The 15,289-nt window shown below is 41.8% G+C and overlaps 1 protein-coding gene across 2 annotated transcripts in view; it reads left to right on the top strand.

Annotated features, from left to right (window-relative positions):
* The window catches only part of SLC5A12 (solute carrier family 5 member 12), a 45,895-nt gene that overhangs the window by 13,192 nt on the left and 17,414 nt on the right, over positions 1-15,289 (top strand). For both annotated transcript variants that reach the window (XM_084852485.1, XM_084852477.1), the window contains exons 3-9: positions 1,159-1,210; positions 1,862-1,929; positions 3,800-3,954; positions 6,803-6,943; positions 9,050-9,179; positions 12,190-12,278; positions 15,064-15,176. In XM_084852485.1, the coding sequence (XP_084708611.1) occupies positions 1,159-1,210; positions 1,862-1,929; positions 3,800-3,954; positions 6,803-6,943; positions 9,050-9,179; positions 12,190-12,278; positions 15,064-15,176 (748 nt within the window). The remainder of the gene's footprint in view (positions 1-1,158; positions 1,211-1,861; positions 1,930-3,799; positions 3,955-6,802; positions 6,944-9,049; positions 9,180-12,189; positions 12,279-15,063; positions 15,177-15,289) is intronic.

Here is a 15,289-nt window from a genome sequence, read left to right as displayed (position 1 = left end):
CTGTTTCTTCTGATCGATACTATAAAATTAAGTGCAGTTTTGCATGCCTTTGTCGACTTAATATTGTTATCATCAATGCATATGAAAGAAGTATTTCTTTTAAAGTAATATACTTAAAAAATAAAATTAAAGTTAGAATTAGACTGCTGCAACATTTTGGAGGAACATTCTAATGTTTCCCTTGGGTGCAATCCTAAACATATTTACTAGGGAGTAAGTCCATTAAAGACAGTTGGGCTTAGATCTATTGGATTGCACAGCATGGTGGATATTTGCATGGTGAGAGCAAATTTAACCATTATGCCAACTATGCTATATGTTAGAACACTGCCTAATTTAGAATTACTGACTGTACAGTTTCCGAAATCCCTGTGAATCCTTTAAACTAAAATTTTATTATCACTGTTATCATAATTGATTGCTTACATTGTTATCCCAGCCTTTTTCCAAGGACAGCATGCATGGTCCTCCTTCCCTTTAAATTCCTACAACAACCCTATGAGGTAGGCTAGACTGGGAGGTGGTGACTGGCCCATCCATGAGTTTTGAGGCTATGAGTTTCATGGTTAATGGGACTAGACCCAGTCTGAGACTAGCTACAGCTTCACACTGCAGTTTGGAATGCAGCAAATATTCCTTGTTGCAAGTGACCATTTTCCCGGACAGAAGGAAGGTTAGATTGCTGGTAGTCTGGCCAACATAAGAAACTGGATATGGTCATTTAGTTTTTTGGGGCATGACAAACAGGAGAGAGATAAGCTGTGTAAATGCATGTGTGTGAGTGTATGCATGAATATATATTTCCATTTGTATGTGAGCCTACTTCTGTGAGTTAATACTGGCAGAAGAGAATATACATTATGTATGTGGAACCCCAGAATATTGTGTAACTTTGGGTCCCCATGTCCTTTGTTTTGTGTGGGTTGGACCCAGATTTCATCATACTTAGAGCAGACCCATTGAAATAAATGGATATTATATTAGTCACATAGATCCCATTGATTTCAGTGGATCTACTCTATGTATGATGAAAGCTGAATCCAACCTTTTGTGTATTTTTTCCCCTTTGGGCTTTTTCTGTGGATAGTTCTCCAGTTAGAATTCAGTTAGCTAAGGTTCCATGTTGCTCTTCAAATATTTTGTTCTGCTCCTTCACAGATCCTTTACACTGGAGTGGTAGTCTATGCTCCAGCTCTGGCTCTCAATCAAGGTATGTTTCCAACCAAACACACAGGACTTTGCCAGTTCTCCTTTCCACGACGCAAGGAGAAATGTGAACACCTAATACTTGGAAAAGAATTTTGCCTTCTCCTGTTACCTCCGCATTTGGCAGTCCTTCTTTCCCCCTTTTTCTATGCAGAATTGAGTTATTTATTCACTAGGTTTTCCTTTTGCTAAAAAGTAACTGGAAGAGATGTGTGCTGAACAGTTATTCAAGGTCTTGGCAACATGCCGAGTTCAAGGTAATGATCTAAAATGCTGTCATGTACTTTGACACTTTCTGTCCTTCCAGCCTTCTGTTCTAATGTCATATGTAATGTGAACAGGGATAAGGCTGAGATTTTTCAACCTTTTGGCCTCGTCTCCCTCCAGAGGGTAGACTTACATTGTCTGCTATGGCATCATTTTACTTCTATGCCAGATGTCGTTTATTCACCTTACAAAGGAATCCTTTGCAAATGGTGAACTTCCTTCAGGGAAACAATAACAATGAACTTCTGTTTTGCAGGACATGAAAGCAAATAATGGAAACATAAGTAAAAGTCGTGGCTCTCCTTATCCTGTTAGAAATTGCCCATCTTAGGTAGTGTAATGCCCCCAGATGACCTACACTTAATTCAATTTCGTTTTGCCTTTGCAGTGACTGGATTTAACCTTTGGGGCTCAGTATTTGCAACAGGAATTGTTTGTACCTTCTATTGTACACTGGTATGTACTTGATGTGTGGTTCAGCTCAGAAACTGTTTACAAGAATGTTCTAATTGGTATTCATTGACATTTACCATGGTGAACACAAATGATTCAATGTCCCAGGACACTTCTGTATTTTTCTGTGTAGTGTAGTAAAGAAGAACTTTATATTCTCATATCATAATTTGTTTCAAAATATTCCTGCAAGAGCATAAGGGCAAAGTTAGTTGGTTCTGATAAGCAAGTGATATATGATTGTAATAGATCTGAAAATCTCTGTGTAGAAGATAACTTGCTATCTCGCATAACATACCTTTTCCAGTAATCTTAGGATGCAAAACTAACCAACTTTCCTGGGATTACACTTCACTGAATGCAGTGGGACTTCCTTCTGAGTAAACATGCACAGGATTGCATTGTTGTGGGGGCAAATGAGATGATGCCTTTCTTGTCCTTATGCAGTCACACTTAACGAACTCATTGAGCAGACTGTGTGGGTAGCGATGTACATCTCCATCCATATTTTGCCACAGCCCATCATGCATAAATACATGGGACTAGAGCTTAATCAAGGTGAAAATCTCGCCATGCAGCACAGGCAGGCGATCAAATTGCCCGTGTAGCATGGCAATGTAGAAAAAAACATCATCTGGTTGTCTGGGCAGCAGGGATGTGTATCCTTCTCCCTCCACCCCCCACTGCCTGGCCCTCCGCAGAAGCAGCAGCAGAGTGCAAGAACAACGGCTGTGAACGTGTATAAAGAATGCACAAAAGAGTGGACCTTTCCCATGCACCTGAAAGTGCAACTTTTGCAGTGAAGATGGAACCTCATAAAAATTCAGCATAGCACTCACTATATCCTTTTCTCTCAGTGTGTGCTGTTGGGCATTAGTAGCTCACATCTCATGAGGTGGAGAGCTGCTACACTGGTCCTCCGTTCCGTCTCCAGTGGCTTGGCCCCATCACAGACCAGGTGTTGGTAAGGAAGAGCCAAAGTGGGAAGATTGATCTAAATCACATAGGCTCTCTAATGTGATTTACAGCCAGATACACATTATGGTAATTGTGTAGCATGTAGCTGAGGGTTATCTTTTATAATTTTTAAATAATGCTATTATTTACTCTAGAATAAACATGGCCCCAATTTGGATCTGGGCCACCGTGCATGGCTTTTCCCCTTTTTTAAATGTCTGCGGCCATGTGTGTGTATTTTGGAAAGCAAATGGTGTGGAGAAGTTTAATCATCCTCACCCAGTACATGATGGTCCAGGTCCAAATGGGGCTGACACACACTTACTCTAGAGTAAAATAGATAAAGAAATAAATAACAAGGATAACCCTCAGCTACATGCTACCAGTGGAGACTGGTGGCTGTGAATCCGCTCTGGGTTTTAGCTAGAACTCTAAAGGAGCTATCTAAGGTGCTGAACCCACTTTGGGGATGGGGTTCAGCACTTTGGTTAGCTCTTTTAGAGTTCTGACTGAAGCCCTGAGCGGATTTACTGCCCCACTGAACTAGGACCCACCAGCCCCCACTGCATGCTACATAATTAACATAGTGTGTAGTTTGACTCTTCCAGCCCTAATCACACAGGGTTGTAAATCATGTGCGGAGCGGGGCTCATAGAGCAGGCACCCTGCTTCAGACCCTCGGCTGCATTGTGTGGATGGCAGGGGTGGGTCCTGCAGGGGACATGGGGCAGAGCCAGCAAGCAGAGCCCTGCTCTCCCCCTCAGGCAACGGTAACCACATGAGGAAAAAAAGTCTGAAATATCCAAGGTAACAAGATCTTGCTAAGATTTAAGCTACAAACAGGCTTCTTGCTTCTTCCTCTGCAGCATACTAAACGTGAAAGCAAACACATATGTTTTGTTTTTCTTTGATTTAGGGAGGGCTAAAAGCTGTTGTCTGGACAGATGCCTTTCAGTTGATCGTTATGCTGATTGGGTTCTTGACAGTTTTAATTCAAGGAACTCTTCAGAATGGGGGCCTTGTAAACACTTGGGAAAACGCCAAGAATGGATCACGCCTCAATGTGTTTGAGTAAGCAGAATGGCATCTTACACTCAGGTCTACTGTCTTATTTATTACTTAGGGGACTGGAGCACCTTTAATATATATATATATATATATATATATATATATATATATGGAGAATTTGTCACAAAAAGGGGAAAACAGGATAATACTGCCCCCATCAGAATAGGATGCAACTCCCTGAGTAAAATGTCTTTCAGAAAGATGCTCCTTTTACTTAGTTGCAATAATAGTTGGAGAAGGACTGAACACTTTTATTTTAACACTAATCTGCACCTGGATTCTGTGGCCTATAATTGTCTGGATAAAAGGGACTCAAATGACCATATAGTGAGGCATCCCTAGTGGAAGAATAAATCTATCACCCTCCTACTGGTAATGTGCGTGTTCTGTGTATAGACTGGCTGGACAATGAAATCTACTGAGGATCGGATAGCTTGGGGGTACCTTGGACATTTGCAGCAAAATCAACTGGGTTGGATCCAGATTTAGTCATACTTTGAGTAGTAGACCTATTGAAATCAAGGGGATGTAACTTACTCATTACTAGGTTAAGTCCCTTTGATTTCAATGGGTGTACTTGAAATATTACTAAGGCCATCTCTACACCAGCCTAAAATCCTGTATTTAAAATGGGGCTTTCTGCTGCCATTATAAATGCAGGATCATAACAACTCCCTTTTTCACCTGCTTCCTCCCCCCCTTCCCCCTCCTTCTCCCCGTATCTGAGTCTTCCATTACCTTTCATTGATCTCGCTCCTCTTCTTGCCGCTTTTCCTCTTTTCACGGAGAGAACTCAAGCGGAACACAACGAGGTAATTTGATAGCTCATTATCTGCGATCTATTTAAAAACAGAACAAAGGACATTTAGTGCAGGAGACGCCTTGGAGGTTCACGGCGTCATGTAAAGAGCCTGCAAATGTCTGTGAAGGAGCCACCTCAATCGCAGGATAAAAGCTCCATGTGAAGGAGCCCCAAATCTGGATCCAACTTTATGTGTATGTTGTTGTTTTAAAGCTGTCCATTAATAAAGTACGTCAAAATTGGGAAAACTGATCTGTCTAGTCTCAGTAAATGATGGGGTGGTGAAGAAAAAGAAGAAATGGAATGCTTGCTTCCCTTGCATTCTGCTCAGTATCAATATACATGCGGGGATGGGGGAAGCTTTTGGCTCACATTCCACTCAGGCTGAGGGAAGTGGGAGGCATAATGAAATGCAAACGAAGAAAGTAACGGTTGGAGATATAGTTGCTTTGAGAAATGGCAACTAACTCTTCACAACCATTGCAGCTGTTGTGAGAGAAAGGAAGGTTACAGACTGAACGCAGACTAACTTCTGAGCATGAGAGAGAAAAATACATAGCAGAGTGATGGGATTTGTTTATAGGGAAGAACAAATACAATGGACAATAAGGGGTAGGAAACAAAATTATAAAAGCAATAATGATGAAAACATTGTGCATCTAAGGGAAGAAGAGAGGAAAGAAAATAAGTTTGAAAACCAGACATGAGGTTTTTCAAGGCCAGACAGCACCAATTGCTTCAAATTAGGAAAGAAATTGTAGGAACTTGAATAAGGAGAAATGAAAGATGCAAATGTAAGTGCTAAGTGGCTTTCATAACAAACAAAAGGTGGAAACATAGAACAAAGGCAGTGATAAGGGGTTCACTTCAAATTTTCTTCCACTTAAAATCCAAGGATTAATAACAGCCTGAAATAATAGCCCAGACACAGAATTGTGTGTGTGTGTGTGTGTGTGTGTGTGTGTACGAAATGGGGGTTGCGAGATGAAAAACACATCAAAGGGAAAAAATGAAATTGTGTTCTTATACAAACCATAAAGATAGAGAACTGCTACATAGAAACTACAACAGAGTGTGGTAAACTAGGGGAGTTAAGGTAGCTAGTAAGCAAAACTATTAAAAAGGCAGGGGAAATGTGAATGCCAATAAGTAGAGAACATTGTACATTCACTAATTATTATCCAGCCATATCTAAACATCCTCCAGTGAAATGGATCTCACAAGCAAGCATCATGTTCTAGGGTTGTTGTGTTTATGTCCTGCTTGTAATCTTCCCAAAGGCATCAGTTGGCTACTGTGGTAAACAGGATTCCAGGCTCCTGTTCAAATCCAGCAGGGCTCTTCTTATGTTCTTTCAGGCCCTGTTGGTTGGATTCAGGTTTAGTCATACTTAGAGTATATCCATTGAAATCAATGGGGCTGAAGTTAGTCATGACCAACTTAAGTCCCACTTATTTCAATGGGTATACTCCAAGCATGACTAAAACTGGATCCATCCCAACATGTGGAGCCCAGTCGAATTCACATTTACCTGGAGATAACTCCCATTAAGTTCACTGAGACTTTCCCCTAGGTTATAGCCTCAGTGTAACAGTTAATCTAAATGTACTTGTATGTACATTTATTCTGCTCTAAGGGCTGCTTCGGACATTACTTTTTAAAGACATGGGTGAACACAGTTGTGTCTTAAGATGACTGGTGCAAACATCAGGTAGCAAAGAAGTTAGACATGTTGGCTATTTCACAGTGGAGACCTGCATGCAGTACATTCCTTTCAGTTAAATATTCTGAGTTCTCTGGCTATGAAAACTGGGGTTTAAATTCTGTAAGAATAAGAAACCAAATGGCAAATCAAGGGAGGGGTTGTGTCAGTGAATTTGTATAGTCCTATCTGCTGCATTCCTGCATATAGTGCTGCTTCTTAACCCCATTGAGATAAATGAGATTTAAGAAGCAAACCTCTGTGCTTGGTTACAGCAGTCTAAGCTAGTTTAAGATTTAAACTACTGGGGCTGCATGAATTATCTCCATTGTGTCTCATTTATGTAGCTTTGATTTTGATCCCCTGAGAAGACACACGTTTTGGACAATTGCTGTAGGAGGAACATTTACCTGGTTAGGAATCTATGGAGTTAATCAGTCCACAATACAAAGATGCATTTCCTGCAAAACAGAAAAGCATGCCAAACTGTAAGTAGTCATTCTTTTTTGTTATTAACAGTTTATTAGATATTGTTCCTTTTCTAACACAATTCATACAGTAAGCTCCCCCGCCCCAACCCCCATTCCTTCCCCTTTAGGTGGTCTTATCTCTTCTTCATATCGTTCTGTACTTAAAGAGTAAAGGTTTACCCATATTAATTTGAATTTACTTCCTTTTAGTTATTTGGTGTAACATACTTTTTCATGGGTGGCTAAAGTCAATATATCTTCAATCCAGTTGTGTATCTTTGGGGGTTTATTTGCTTTCTAATGTTGTAGAATAATATGCTGAGCTGTTAGTGCAGCCTTACCAAACTATGCAGCCTGCCCCTCTGCCAAGCCCCATTTGTCCGGAATGTATCCCACTAAGGTGTGAGCACCTTTTATATTGAATGAGGTTTCCAGGACCATGTTGAACCTGGTTAGGACATCAAACCAGAAAGGCATTGCTATTCCACAACTCCATAACATATGAACTAGATTAGCCTGAGGACCGTTACGACTTATTGTCCTGTGAGATGCCCAGGCATTTGAATTGTTCTGGTGTCCAATGCACCCTGCGTAAAACCTTTTGCTGTATAAAACAAATTCAAATCTGAAGCCTAACTAAATAAACAAATTGTAAAAATCTATTTCCTGTGTACTTCTTTGGGCAGGATCAATAATTTTGGTGACTGACATTCCATACGGATAGGTAATAGGATACAAGTTAGAATTCTGACCATCTTAAATTCAAATTTAACATGTAGAAGACCTCTTCGTGCCTCTACCTTCACAACTAGGCCAAGGACTATGACCTCCAAGTCATTTTTTTTCTCAAATTCCATAAGAGAGCCAGTGTAGTGTAGTGGTGAGAGTGACGGACTGGGAGCCGGGAGATCCGTGTTCTAGTCCCCACTTGGCCATGGAAGCTCACTGGGTGACTTTGGGCCAGTCACAGACTCTCAGCCCAACCTACCTCACAGGGTTGTTGTTGTGAGGATACAACGGTGAGGAGGAGGATAATGTAAGCCGCCTTGAGTTCCTTGCGAGAGGGAGAAAGGCGGGGTATAAATGCAATAAATAAATAAATAATAAATAAATAAATATGCAAATCTTCCAGTAGGGGGGTTCAGACAAACCCCTTTCTGTGTTTAAAGAATGTGTGAGGGGACTACAGGGCTGTGCCAGACAGCCCAGGCCCCCGTCTGTGACACATGCACCAGCCACATTCCCCATGGGCTACACATTTAACGGCCATATGAAGAGCTGTATACCTACTGACACATGCACGTGAGGTTCCATGCAAGGAGGAATCCTAGGCTGAACAAGAGTCCACCTCATGTGAAGGAACCATACATGTACGGTCCCTTTGCATGGGCACTGAATGTGTGATCAGGAGGTGTTTTGCTGGGGGCATGGGGCCCAGGAGAGGGAACAACCCCTCTCACATATGCTTCTAACACATGGGAAGGTTCATCTAGACTTTCTATTATTACTCTGGAGTCAAATGGTTTTGTGACTGCAGAGAGAGCACATTTTTAAAGACATTTAAAAATGTCTTTAACATTGGGACATTTAACATTGGGACATTTATGTAATCAGAAGATGCTTTTTTTTTTTTTTTAAACTAGTTCTACACTTCATACTGCAAATCTGATTCCCAGGTTTTCCTACAGCAAATACATAGTATGAAGAACAGATGTGCATCCCAAACATCTGTGCACATGTGCTAGGAAGTCCTGATTGGGTTGTTGCTTTCCAATCCTTGCACAGAAATGCTTAAGCCTTTGCTTCTGTTGGTCACACTCTGTGTATTTGCTGTGAAACACTACTACAGTGAATCTGACTGCCACAATCTTTGAGAAAGGGCACTAATATGTGTTTGGACACAATCTAAAACAGGCTTCCCTAATATGGTGCCCTCCAGATGTCTTAGACTATATATCCCATTATCCCAAGATGAGGACTATAGGAGTCATCGTCCAACACATCTGTATGGCACCATGTCAGGGATTTCTGATCTAAACAAAGCAAGTGGCATACAAGAATGACTACCTTCTTGAGTTGTTCCTAAATAACCTTTTTTTTCTTTTTCTTTTCCCCTTTATTTAGTGCACTGTATCTTAACTTACTGGGACTATGGGTCATCCTGATATGTGCAGTCCTTTGTGGCTTGGTGATGTATTCCCATTTTAGGAGCTGTGATCCTTGGACTGCTGGTTTCATTTCAGCACCTGATCAGGTACAGTAATCAATCAGACATATAAAAGCAACCTGAGTTCCTATTACAGCATAAATGTGTATCCCAGTGCATGATGGGGTGAAAGGTACAAAAAGCAAGAAGTAGGTAACGTTATTCCCACCCCTTTTGCATGCAATGACCAGTGCAAGGGGCTTGGCTGAAACCAGAGACCAAGTAATAGCTACAGGCTGCCATAAACCCCCAGTCTAACATCACAGGAACCTACTTTATACTGAGTTAGACCACTGGTCCATTTAGCTCAACATTGTCTATGCCACGGGTGGGGAACCTCAGGCCCAGGGGCCAAATTTGGCCCTCCGGGGTTCGCCAGATGGCTTTCCCCTTCTCCCGGCTCAACCCCCTTTCCCCCAACCACCAATTGTTCAGTAGTTTCTTGACTTTTCTACAGTTTTTGTCCCCATTCTAAAAGGCTGAAATACCTCTGCTAAGGCTTGGTTATCAGCAGTAAGAAATTTAAGCTAAAATATGCTGGTGTCTTTGTATTTTTGGCTCCACCTCTTTTGCCTATGGCCCTGCCCTCTTTATCTTGACCCTGCCCACCACTGGAATGTGGAACTCCAGAGCATTTCCAAAACTGAATGTGGCCCTCAGGCTGAAAGAGATTCCCCAGCCCTGGTCTACGCTGACTGGCAGTGTCTCTCCAGGGTAGGGATGTGTGATGCTGGGTGTCCCAACAGGATTTCACAGTGTTTCCATTCCGATAAGTGGCAGCAGACTTAGCAGATTCCCCCTCCCTTGATTCTGGAAGTGTTTGTATTTTTGTGTGCACATTAAATAGACACATTGGGGTGGGGGCATGATTTGTGCAAATGGGATCTGTTATTGTTATTGTTATTGTTATTGTTATGGTCTTTAAATTTGTGCAAATTGTGGGTTTTTAATATTATTTTTGGGTCTTCAAATTTGTGCAAATGGGACAAATATTTTATTATTATTTTCCAGTTCTTTAAATATGCACAAATAGGATCATGTTTTAGGGGTCTTTAAATGTGTGCAAATGGGGTTGTAATTGTTTTAAAATAACTGTTTATCCATGGTCCTTTGCAAGTCCACCTGTCTGATACATATTTCCATTGTAAATAGCCTTGTCAGTTTCATCCTTCGCACTTCCAGAGCAAGGGTGTGTGTGTGTGTGTGTAGTGCCAAAATGGAGGATGACATTGACAAGTTCTTTGACAAGTATGGACTATGGGTCTGCTGGGCTAAATGAAGTAGTGTGTGGAGACAATAAAATTGACAAGGATATTTACAATGGAAATACATAGTGGACAGCCAGATTTGAGAAAGAAGACTGATATAACTATATATAATTATGATCCCATTTGTGCAAATTTAAAGTCCTGAATTTTTTTAAACATAATCTTTAAAAAATCACAATCCCACTTGTGCAAATTGCTGCCATCATGAAAAAAAAATCTGAAAACCAGATTTTTGGGTTGACTTGCTCCAGATCAAGTTGATGCCAGTGGAGGGAAACAGAATGAAATCCACTAGGACCGAACCAGCAAAATCCATCAAGATTTCACCCCCTCCAAATTCTCATACATCCCTACTCCATGGTTCAAAGCAGGGCTCTTTTCTAGCCCTACCCAGACATGCTAGGGATTGAATCTGAGACCTTCTGCATGCAAAGCATGTGCTCTAATGCTGAGCTATGGCCCTTCCCCTCCATTAGTCTAATTTTGGGGTGCGGAATGGAGAGAGAGACCAGTTCAGTTCCCCTCTGGTTAATTTGTTCAATTCAAACTTAGAAATGTACCAGCTGGTCCAGATGGGAGGGACTTAAACATATCAAGGTGGGGTAAAGAACTAGGTTCCCCTTACGTTTTCCAGGTCAAAGAGCACCTATATCCCTGGCCAGCTCACCAGTTCCTTACATGGAGTGATTGATATCAATAGTTAAATCCCTCTATGTCCTTGGTGTGCATGCTGCAGGCACAAATCTCTGTCCTTCCAGAAAAAAAGGAGCAACTTATGTTGATAATATTGTTATAGCTATTATTTAGTATAGAAATGGAACTGGCCAGAGCAAATGCTCTGATAGACACCTGTTTGAAATGCTAATCTTGAATGTACACTCCAAATTTTGCTATGGATCTTGTTCCACCTACTGAAAATTATCTCTACCCCCTTCTGTGGAACCCTGGAATTGTACCCACTCCAGAGGGCCAGTCTGTGTGTTGATCTCTGACAGTCAGGGTAGATACATACAGTCCCAGGTGGGTTTCAAATTGGAGATTGTTACAAAGAGGGGAAAAAGCTTCTTATTTTATTTCTTGGGAGGGGAGATATTAAAAGCTGACTATATTTGCCAACTCCCTTAAATCCAGTATCTGAAGAAGCTAATTCATACCCTTTCATTAGGTTCCTCATTACACAGTAGGTCAAGTTGGCCCACAGCCCTGCCTTACTTCCACCAAGTAGAAGCCAGCCCTCCACATTCTTCTCCAATTCTCTTTGAGTGGGGCTTGCCACGGTCTGCTCCAGGCCAGCCAGAATTCAACATGATCCATAGACAATCATGCAGATACAGCAGTCATGCCAGAACTTTGATCAGGGTCAGCTCCAGAAGGTGGCATGGTAGGGAACTTGTTAGGATTAAAGAGCAGCAAAAAGTGCCACATCCCCTGACACTTCCTTTGCACTGAACACCCAAGATGGTCAGAGGCAGCATGAGAGAATTCTCCATTTGCTGGTCACACTTCTTCCTGGTTAAGGCATCTGACCGAGAGTGCTTTGCCCTGACCCTGAGGCCTGCCAAATCCTGGAGCCAGTACTGACCCTGGTATGTGCACACAGGTCTCCTGCCCATAACCTCCATTCGCTTTGCTCAGGATTAGACATGCATTCTTTTAGCCACATAATTCTATGCACTGACACCTGAATTGAAGAGCAACCCCATGTGCGCAGCAATTCAATGTGTACATCAAAAAATGCCCATGATGGAGATAATTTTCCTAACCTTCCTTCCTTCCTTTCTCCTTTCCAGCTGATGCCATATTTTGTGATGATCCTCTTTGCCTCGGCCCCTGGACTTCCAGGATTATTTGTTGCATGCGCATTCAGTGGAACGCTAAGGTACGGGCTTTACTCTGGTATTATCTGCTATACTGCATTTCATGCAGGCAATCCAAACAGAACTTCATAGAGGAGTGCAGTGCTGGTGGGAATGCTGCTCTTGAAAATGCTGCATCATTTTGCTCCCGGCCTGTCTCTGCAATGGAAATGCTGCAGTGCTTTATCTTTTCTGCTTGGAGCACGGAGCCTAGTGTGCTCTGGCAGACAGATGTCCCCATCTCTTTCTAAATGTATTAGAAAACTACCAAATTATCTCCTCCTCAGTACTAAAATACTAGAGAGTCATGAATTGTCATGTTAAAAGAACCTCCAATGTCAGGAGAACCCCAAAGAGTTAAGGCAAACAATGTTGACTCCAAATAAAAGGAAAATGTGTTTGAGTAATTGGAAAATGTGTGATTCCCCCACCATCTAGTTATGTTGGAAGATACTGTATCAGCCAAGTGTGGAGAGTAAAAAAATGGACAAAGGAGAGGTAGGGAAAAAAAAAAGCCAGATGACTGAAATTGGCTGGCAGGGGATCTAAGAGGCTGCAGACAGATTCCTTTTTCTAATAAAATGGATTCTAACATCCTGACTTTTCTAATGCTCCCATTTCTCCTAAAATGTTAGGTTTTTGCATCACCCTCCCAGAAGGTATCCACAGATCTTAATCAACACAGTTTATTGTTCTAAATTTGGAACATATAAATCTTGATACGGGAAAGCACTTGTTGATACGGTGAGCTATAAGATGTCACCAGAGCTTCTGCTAAGGCAATACACCAAGGGCTTGCTCCTTCAAGTAATGAAATCAGCTGCGCTACCAAGTAAAGAGGGCTGATGGGGGTGATGAGAAATATGGGCATGTTTAATCTCATAGAACCCAAGCGTACCAGCTCCAGACTGGCGCAGAAGAGAAGCAAGGCCATGGAAAGGACTAAGATGATCTGTGGCATAGGTAGGAGAAGTTGTAATATCAGTTGTGATAGTGGTAATAAAGCTCAAAAAAGCAGTGTGGATTACAATTGTCCCCTCGCAGAAAAAAGCTACAGCTTTGTGATTTGATTTGCAGTAGTAAATACCAAGTAAGTCAAAGAATATAGTTCGTGTGAATTAAATGAAACCTTGCCCTGAAGAAAAAACAGAGTGCTAAAATGCACTTTTCCTCATTTTTACTACGAGCCATTGTAAATTCAAATCTGTGATGATTAGACACTCAGCAGGAGGGAAGGAGTCCAAGAAAGAACTCATGTTGACTGTCCATGGCATGCTGTTGATAATTACATGATGCAATTGGATTTATTACTTGTGAAATCAGAGGCTGATCCATTTGTTTTTAGAAATTATGATAGTAACTATTTAGTATACATTAATGGCATGGGGAAGACAGTTCAATTTGAAGTTATCCTTGATGGAATGTGCATTATTTGTTTTCCTGAAGAAAGTGCAATCGCACAAGAGCATGGTTGGCTGATTTGGAGAATTTCACAAGGAGCTTCCTGATTAGCATATCTTGACAGATATGAGAACAGCAGGAAATGGCCCAAGTAAAGGCCCCTTAACAATTGCAACACAAATGAGAAGTCTACCAACATGATCATAATTATCATTGCAACATAAAGTGAGTTGATCACATACCACATGCTTTCTTCTCCTTCAGGAAAAAGGGGTTTCTCTGCCTGCCCTTCCCCCTTTAGCCCATTCACAGAGGGCAATGCACTTGCATTTCCATGCACAAGGCACAGGGTGGATCATGCCCTAGATTCTCAGGCAATCTGGCATCAGGCCCCCCGTGTGGTGTGGCAAATGTATTTATTTATTAAAAATATTTCTTGGCCACTTTTTGGGGCAGAAGCCCGCCCAAGGTGGCTTACATCAATAAAATACATACAGTTAAAATATTAAAAGCGATGAAATGGTGTATGTCTCTCTGTCTATCCATCCATAGATACACACACACACCACACATACAAGTAGTGTACATTGGGGTACAGGGGCATTCTGGGGTAATAAAGATGTTGGTGGCTGCAGCCTCTTCCTCTGCTTGTTGCTTCTCTCCTTGGCTGAGCATGAGGCTGAGCACCACCAGCCGTCCCCACCACTGCCTACCACCACCTGTCCGATAAGCTCTGTACAGGGGAAAGGTTGCCAGGGAGGCTGGTGGTGATGAGTCCAGTGCTCAGCAGAGAAATCCTGAGCTACGCAGCTGTAGCCACTACTGCTATTTTTATTTCCCAGGCACCCTCAGCCCTGGCACTGTCCCTTTGCTCAGGCTCCTTGCCCCTTCTGGAATACCATCTCACAAAAGGCAACATTTTATAATCATTGGCTAGCTTTTGAATTAATGGCAGTTCGCAGAGTTTCTCTTTAAACCATCCCAAACTTGCTGGTCTACGACTGTAATAAAATTGAATTGAATTGAACCATCCCAGAGATCTGTGTCTGAAAATGAATTGAGGTGTGATTATACCCTATGAATAGGGGCTGAAGAGGGATTCTCAGTGAAGTGATCATATGAATGCGTACCATACTCTTCAATTCCAGCTAACATTTTATCATACCACCACAAAGCTCTTTAAGATCAGGATTGTGGAGGTGGTTTAAAATGGCAAACTGCATATTAAAATTGCGTGCAGCATACACCTTTGGCAGGTCCCCCCTAACCCCAAGCCAGCGAGCTTTCAAGCTTGTGTGAATCAGCATTCAGATTGTTAATATGTGAACTAGCATTCTTTGTAAAAGTGCAGTCCACATTGGGACAAAAAGGAAATTCTTCTTACATTGTTCACGTTTGCTTTTACAGCACTGTGGCTGCAGGTATAAATGCTCTGGCAACTGTAACTTTTGAAGATCTTGTCAAGTACTGCTTCCCAAATCTCTCTGAACGTATGAACACTTGGGTCAGCAAAGGCCTATGTAGGTAGAGTAAAGGGATTTTATTCTTCTTAACTGCAAGGCCACACATCTGTTACTAAACTGGGCAAAGTCAAAGTGGTGCTTCCATTAATGTACAAGTCATTTCTCGATTC

Source organism: Heloderma suspectum, chromosome 1 (genome assembly GCF_057233095.1).
Source record: "Heloderma suspectum isolate Gila_16-S chromosome 1, 16-S_ref, whole genome shotgun sequence".
In the NCBI taxonomy this organism is placed as follows: domain Eukaryota; kingdom Metazoa; phylum Chordata; class Lepidosauria; order Squamata; family Helodermatidae; genus Heloderma; species Heloderma suspectum.
This window is presented reverse-complemented; position numbering and strand designations above follow the sequence as displayed.